Source organism: Coregonus clupeaformis, chromosome 17 (assembly GCF_020615455.1).
Source record: "Coregonus clupeaformis isolate EN_2021a chromosome 17, ASM2061545v1, whole genome shotgun sequence".
Classification (NCBI taxonomy): Eukaryota; Metazoa; Chordata; class Actinopteri; order Salmoniformes; family Salmonidae; genus Coregonus; species Coregonus clupeaformis.
Window position 1 is genome coordinate 52070440 of NC_059208.1, and position 8526 is coordinate 52078965.

The 8526-nt window shown below is 44.8% G+C and overlaps 1 protein-coding gene across 11 annotated transcripts in view; it reads right to left on the bottom strand.

Annotated features, from left to right (window-relative positions):
- Nucleotides 1-8526, bottom strand: part of LOC121585869 (cytoplasmic dynein 1 intermediate chain 1) — a 131019-nt gene that overhangs the window by 11692 nt on the left and 110801 nt on the right. For all 11 annotated transcript variants that reach the window (XM_041902164.1, XM_041902162.1, XM_041902163.1 and 8 more), the window contains one exon: nt 6945-7070. In XM_041902164.1, the coding sequence (XP_041758098.1) occupies nt 6945-7070 (126 nt within the window). The remainder of the gene's footprint in view (nt 1-6944; nt 7071-8526) is intronic.

Consider the following 8526-nt stretch of genomic DNA (forward strand, 5'->3'; position numbering starts at 1 on the left):
GTGACACTCTAGATCCAAACTGCTACAGACCTATATCCATCCTGCCCTGCCTTTCGAAAGTATTCGAAAGCCAAGTTAACAAACAGATCATCGACCATTCTCGAATACCACCGTACCTTCTCCGCTATGCAATCCGGTTTCCGAGCTGGTCACGGGTGCACTTCAGCCACGCTCAAGGTCCTAAACGATATTATAACCGGCGATTGATAATAGACAGTACTGTGCAGCCGTCTTCATCGACCTGGCCAAGGCTTTCGACTCTGTCAACCACCGCATTCTTATTGGCAGACTAAATAGCCTTGGTTTCTCAAATGACTGCCTCGCCTGGTTCACCAACTACTTCTCAGATAGAGTTCAGTGTGTCAAATCGGAGGGCCTGTTGTCTGGACCTATGGCAGTCTCTATGGGGGTGCCACAGGGTTCAATTCTTGGGCCGACACTTTTCTCCGTGTATATCAATGATGTCGCTCTTGCTGCTGGTGACTCTCAGATCCACCTCTACGCAGACGACACCATTTTGTATACATCTGGCCCTTCATTGGACACTGTGTTAACAAACCTCCAAACGAGCTTCAATGCCATACAACAATCCTTCAGTAGCCTTCAACTGCTCTTAAACACTAGTAAAACTAAATGCATGCTTTTCAATCGAACGCTGCTAGCACCCGCCCACCCGACTAGAATCACCACTCTCGACGGGTCTGACCTAGAGTATGTGGACAACTACAAATATCTAGGTGTCTGGTTAGACTGTAAACTCAACTTCCAGACTCACATAAAGCATCTCCAATCCAAAGTTAAATCTAGAATCGGCTTCCTATTTCGCAACAAAGCCTCCTTCACTCATGCTGCCAAACATGCCCTCGTAAAACTGACTATCCTACCGATCCTTGACTTCGGCGATGTCATTTACAAAATAGCCTCCAACACTCTACTCAGCAAATTGGATGTAGTCTATCACAGTGCCATCCGTTTTGTCTCCAAAGCCCCATACACTACCCACCACTGTGACCTGTACGCTCTTGTTGGCTGGTCCTCACTACATGTTCGTCGTCAAACCCACTGGCTCCAGGCCATCTATAAATCACTGCTAGGCAAATCCCCGCCTTATCTTAGCTCATTGGTCACCATAGCAGCACCCACCCGTAGTCTGCGCTCCAGCAGGTATACTCTCTGGTCATTCCCAAAGCCAACACCTCCTTTGGCCGCCATTCCTTCCAGTTCTCTGCTGCCAATGACTGGAACGAATTGCAAAAATCTCTGAAGCTGGAGACTCTTATCTCCCTCAATAACTTTAAGCATCAGTTGTCAGAGCACCTTACCGATCACTGCACCTGTACACAGCCCATCTGAAATTAGCCCACCCAACTACCTCATCCCTATATTGTTATTTATTTTGCTATTTTGCACCCCAGTATCTCTATTTGCACATAATCTCTTGCACATCTAGCATTCCAGTGTTAATACTATTGTAATTATTCTGCACTATAGCCTATTTATTGCCTTACCTCCTGTTACGGATACAGGTATCCTGTGTTCTTGTGTGTTTCTCTCCTTCTGCCCTAATCACAGGTGTCCTGTATGTTCCTGATTGGTGGTCGTTGAGGTGTCTGCTGATTGGACCAATCAGTGAACATTCCTGTTAATTGCACCACCTGTTATTCGTTTGTTCAATCACACATCCCATTTTATAAAAACCAGACTTGTGTTTGTTGAGACAGAGAGACTCTTTGCCATATGTGAGTATGGACACGGTGGTGTCCTGTGTGTTGTGTACTCGCTAGTTGATGATTACCCTGTTTAGTAGCTTTGTGTGTTTTTTTGGGAAAGGGGGGTTTAAGCTAGATGCCCTTGGGCGTACATTACCCGTAGGGACGAAATCTGTCTATAAACACCAGTTAGACCTGGAGCGGACCACCCACTGTATTTTTGTATGGTAGCAGTAGCCTAGCGGTTCTTTAGGCAGGCTAGATCAGTTTAGGGGGTTTTACACTATTGTTTCATTTCTTGGGTCCTGCTCAGCCCTTTTTCCCAAACCCTTACCGTGTGTTCATAAATAAACACTTTGTGTTTGACGGTAGTTCATGGTAGTTGTGTCTTATTTGTTCTCACTATTCCATGCCACACTTATAATTTACATGAATTTATGTTACGGGTCTCATGTCCATCCACCCTAGATGTTTAGAGCCACGGGGTTCGTAACACCTCCATAACTTGCTACATTTGCACACACTGTATATATATTTTCTGTTGTATTTCTGACTTTATGTTTTTTTTTACCCCATATGTAACTCTGTGTTGTTTTTATTGCACTACTTTGCTTTATCTTGGCCAGGTCGCAGTTGTAAATGAGAACCTGTTCTCAACTGGCTTACCTGGTTAAATAAAGGTGAAATAAAAAAAATAAAAAAAAAACCTGTTTGAACTCGTTACCTGTATAAAAGACACCTGTCCACACACTCAATCAAACAGACTCCAACCTCTCCACAATGGCCAAGACCAGAGAGCTGTGTAAGGACATCAGGGATACAATTGTAGACCTGCACAAGGCTGGGATGGGCTACAGGACAATAGGCAAGCAGCTTGGTGAGAAGGCAACAACTGTTGGCGCAATTATTAGAAAATGGAAGAAGTTCAAGATGATGGTCAATCACCCTCGGTCTGGGGGCTCCATGCAAGATCTCACCTCGTGGGGCATCAATGATCATGAGGAAGGTGAGGGATCAGCCCAGAACTACACAGCAGGACCTGGTCAATGACCTGAAGAGAGCTGGGACCACAGTCTCAAAGAAAACCATTAGTAACACACTACGCCGTCATGGATTAAAATCCTGCAGCGCACGCAAGGTCCCCCTGCTCATGCCAGCGCATGTCCAGGCCCGTCTGAAGTTTGCCAATGACCATCTGGATGATCCAGAGGAGGAATGGGAGAAGGTCATGTGGTCTGATGAGACAAAAATAGAGCTTTTTGGTCTAAACTCCACTCGCTGTGTTTGGAGGAAGAAGAAGGATGAGTACAACCCCAAGAACACCATCCCAACCGTGAAGCATGGAGGTGGAAACATCATTCTTTGGGGATGCTTTTCTGCAAAGGGGACAGGACGACTGCACCGTATTGAGGAGAGGATGGATGGGGCCATGTATCGCGAGATCTTGGCCAACAACCTCCTTCCCTCAGTAAGAGCATTGAAGATGGGTCGTGGCTGGGTCTTCCAGCATGACAACGACCCGAAACACACAGCCAGGGCAACTAAGGAGTGGCTCCGTAAGAAGCATCTCAAGGTCCTGGAGTGGCCTAGCCAGTCTCCAGACCTGAACCCAATAGAACATCTTTGGAGGGAGCTGAAAGTCCGTATTGCCCAGCGACAGCCCCGAAACCTGAAGGATCTGGAGAAGGTCTGTATGGAGGAGTGGGCCAAAATCCCTGCTGCAGTGTGTGCAAACCTGGTCAAGACCTACAGGAAACGTATGATCTCTGTAAATGCAAACAAAGGTTTCGGTACCAAATATTAAGTTCTGCTTTTCTGATGTATCAAATACTTATGTCATGCAATAAAATACAAATTAATTATTTAAAAATCATACAATGTGATTTTCTGGATTTTTGTTTTAGATTCCATCTCTCACAGTTGAAGTGTACCTATGATAAAAATTACAGACCTCTACATGCTTTGTAAGTAGAAAAACCTGCAAAATCGGCAGTGTATCAAATACTTGTTCTCCCCACTGTATATCCATCCTGCCCTGCATTTCGAAAGTTTTTGAAAGCCAAGTTAACAAACAGATCACCGGCCATTTCGAATCCCACCGTACCTTCTCCACTATGCAATCCGGTTTCCGAGCTGGTCATGGGTGCACCTCATCCACGCTCAAGGTCCTAAACAATATTATAACCGCGATCGATAATAGACAGAACTGTGCAGCCGTCTTCATCGACCTGGCCAAGGCTTTCGACTCTGTCAACCACCGCATTCTTATTGGCAGACTAAATAGCCTTGGTTTCTCAAATGACTGCCTCGCCTGGTTCACCAACTACTTCTCAGATAGAGTTCAATGTGTCAAATTGGAGGGCCTGTTGTCTGGACCTATGGCAGTCTCTATGGGGGTGCCACAGGGTTAAATTCTTGGGCCGACTCTTTTCTCTGTGTATATCAATGATGTCGCTCTTGCTGCTGGTGACTCTCAGATCCACTTCTATGCAGACGACACCATTTTGTATACCTCTGGCCCTTCATTGGACACTGTGTTAACAAACCTCCAAACGAGCTTCAATGCCATACAACACTCCTTCCGTAGCCTCCAACTGCTCTTAAACACTAGTAAAACTAAATGCATGCTCTTCAATCGAACGCTGCTGGCACCCGCCCACCCGACTAGAATCACTACTCTCGACGGGTCTGACCTAGAGTATGTGGACAACTACATATACCTAGGTGTCTGGTTAGACTGTAAACTCTCCTTCCAGACTCACATTAAGCATCTCCAATCCAAAGTTAAACCTAGAATCGGCTTCCTATTTCGCAACAAAGCCTCCTTCACTCATGCTGCCAAACATGCCCTCGTAAACTGACTATCCTACCGATCCTTGACTTCGGCGATGTCATTTACAAAATAGCCTCCAACACTCTACTCAGCAAATTGGATGTAGTCTATCACAGTGCCATCTGTTTTGTCACCAAAGCCCCATATACTACCCACCACTGTGACCTGTACGCTCTTGTTGGCTGGTCCTCACTACATATTCGTTGCCAAACCCACTGGCTCCAGGCCATCTATAAATCACTGCTAGGCAAATCTCTGCCTTATCTTAGCTCATTGGTCACCATAGCAACACCCACCCGTAGTATGCGCTCCAGCAGGTATATCTCACTGGTCATCCCCAAAGCCAACACCTCCTTTGGCCGCCATTCCTTCCAGTTCTCTGCTGCCAATGACTGGAACGAACTGCAAAAATCTCTGAAGCTGGAGACTCTTATCTCCCTCACTAACTTTAAGCATCAGTTGCTATATTTGCACACACTGTATATATATTTTCTGTGGTATTTTTGACTATGTTTTGTTTTACCCCATATGTAAATCTGTGTTGTTGTTTTTATCGCACTGCTTTGCTTTATCTTGGCCAGGTCGCAGTTGTAAATGAGAACTTGTTCTCAACTGGCTTACCTGGTTAAATAAAGGTGAAATAAATAAATAAATATCTATTTAATCTTTATTTAACCAGGTAAGTCTTCGAGAACAAATGTGTTTTTACATAAACGACCTGGTGATGTAATATTATTATAATAAACTGTACTGGTAATGATATCATTGATTTAGAAAATAATATAATTAAGCCATAAACGGCCTACTATGACAGAGGGAAGATCTTTAAGTCCTCTCTCCTCGTCTCCTTCTCAAAACCCATTGGAGGAGAAGGTCAGAGGGGAGGGACCTCTGGCTTTCTCATCCAATGGGTTTTGAGAAGGAGACGTGGAGAAAGGACGTGAGGAGTATTCAATTGAGATATTCCATGCGTCTCAAATGGCACCCTATTCCCTACACACTGTGGTACACTACTTTTGACGAAAGCCCCATAGTTCTTGGTCAAAAGTAGTGCACTATATAGTGTGTCATTTGGGACGCAGCCTGTAACTAACAGCTCAGCAGGACTCTTGCTAATCCACCATTCCATCTCCCCATATGTTGCACTGATGCTAGACCTTCATCCCAATCCATTCTAGTTTTAACCCTTTTTTACAGGGTTCGCAAGCTTCACTCCCTTCAGGATATAAAAACACTTCAAACTTCACTGGAGGCCGCCATTACCATCAACCGAGAGAGAGAGCGAGAGAGAGCGAGAGAGCGAGAGAGAGAGAGAGAGAGAGAGAGAGAGAGAGAGAGAGAGAGAGAGAGAGAGAGAGAGAGAGAGAGAGAGAGAGAGAGAGAGAGAGAGAGAGAGCCTTCCAAATGGTACCCTATTCCCTGCATAGTGCACTACTTTTGACCAAAGCCCTGGTCAAAGTAGTGCACTAAATAGGGAATAGGATGCTATTTGGGACACAGGAATAGAGAGACCACACATTAAACCCAGCCTCTCTCCAATTACCACATTACAGAGGACTAAAATTAGAAGGAACCCCACACAGCACACACACAATGCACAAACCAGAGCCCAGAAAGACTTTGCAGTGGAAGTAAAAGTAATGTGGATGCCGTTTTAAAAGAACGAAGGATAGAGGAGAAATTCAAACACAAACATCCATGGAAATGCTGCCTGACGGGTTAATAAACACACAGTAAAGAGATGAACCACGTACCAGGCTCTGTATACTTAAAGGCCCAGTGCAGTCCAAAACATGATTTCCTGTGTTATATATATATATATATATATATATATATATATATATATTTCCACACTATTAGTAGGATTAATACTGTGAAATTGTGAAAATGATGATAATGCCGTTTTAGTGTAAGAGCTGAATAAAAAGACAGCCTGAAATGTCAGCCTGTTTTGGTGGGATGGAGTTTTGGCCTGAATGGCTACATCACCAGGCGATATAAGTTAATAGACCAATAACAAAGAGAGTTCCAAACCACTCTGCCAATAACATTTAGTTTTCAGGTTACATATCCCTCCCATTATGCTCGTCCAATTAGGCCCTCACTCAGACCACTCCCAGACAGTCCTAGCAAAATCCTTGCTTGAGAAATTGCTCTTTGCGAAGAAGATATTTTTGTTTATTTTTGACCATTTTAATAGAGAAAAAAAACTGTAAGGTACTTAATAGTTACCCAGACATGATTTAATATTGAGATAGAAATGGCTGCATTGGACCTTTATGACTTATGACTCTACAGACTCTACATACTGCTCTTGTTACTCAGTAAAATGGCATCCTATTCCTTACACAACGCACCCTATGGGCCCTGGTCAAAAGTAGTGCACTTTATTCATATCATACCTCTCCTGCGTCGTAGATCCACAGACGGCCCTCCGAGTCACCCACGGCTACCTCCTTGCCCCCCGACCCCCAACGTACCCTGTTTAGGGCGCAGGCTCCCTCGATAGTTACACTCGCTGTGGGGACCTGGGGCACACAGGGTTACACCAGTCAATTAATCAATCCATCCACCCAATTTGATCCACATAGTATATTAATTACAGTTTTACAAACATGCTTATTCCTAAGAACTGCCAAAGAGCAAGTGAAGGTGACAGTGGCAAAACTCAAGACTACTATTTCAGGTTTCATTCATAGCTGTAACAGTACAATGACATTAGCACCAGCAGATTGGTACATGTTTAGTACATTCTCAGACAGACTGGGGGCTTCATCCAGTAGACCTACGTCTACTTCAGCTCCATGTGAAATAACAATATGAAACTTTTAATGAGCCACATAAATCTTCATAAAACCCTCCGCTGCACCCATTAAAACAATACCCAGGACAGCCTGTAGGCTATAGACTGCTCAGGAGGAATGAACACAGATGATCCAGGATGCGTCCCAAATTGCACCCTATTCCCTACATAGTGCACTACTTTTGACCAGGGCCCATAGGACTCTTGTCAAAAGAAGTGCACTATGTAGGTAATAGGGTGCCATTTGGGACACAGCACCAGAGTAATAGCCTGATCCCAGATCTGTATGTGCATTAGTTATCGCAGTCCAACCAGAGGGGTTGTCTAAAGCACAATCAAGATCTGGGACCAGTCTATATTTGATTGTCTGCAATCAGGGCCTGCTGAATAACTATTGCTCTTGACAGATAGGACTAGTTTATGACATGTCGTCGTTGGAGACAGAAGCCTCGGCATCACGTCGGCTAATACGACAGCTTCCCTGCTCCAGAGCAGGGCTAACCACAGACTGGCTGCTATTAGACTGACTGGAAGCTTCCACCAGACTAGCGGCTGTGTGTTTGTGAAGGGGAAATTAGAACCAGGCCCTTCACCGCTAGGCTAATGCCGTTATGATGACTGTTGCAACATTGTGGGCTCCTCGCATTCTATCTATCTAGCAGTGTGTGTGTGTGTGTGTGTGTGTGTGTGTGTGTGTGTGTGTGTGTGTGTGTGTGTGTGTGTGTGTGTGTGTGTGTGTGTGTGTGTCGCGCGCTCCAAAGGTTTCTCATAAAGCACATTGTTGGAGAAGTCAGTCCATCCTTAATGAACTCTTCCTCCAGACTACACTGAAAAGCCTGTTGCTGTTGCTGAAGGGCTGGGACTGTGTCCCAAATGGCACCCTATTTCCTATATAGTGCACTACTTTTGACCAGGGCCCACTGTACACTCAATCTCTTTCCTCTCCAGTCCCCTGTCCCTGTTAGAGACTGGGATTAAGGGTGTGTGTCTGTCCATCAGACCTGGGTTGAAATAGCATTGGATATCTTGAACTAGCTGTGCTTGAGTGATACAATGGAACCAATGGTGTAGTCCCAAAAGTGAAAAACCAGAGGCCCAAATGTCACAGCTACTATCACAGAGCTGGGTCAGGGGTTAAAAATGGGAGAGAGGAATGGTGGAAAAGGGGAGAGGGATAGACA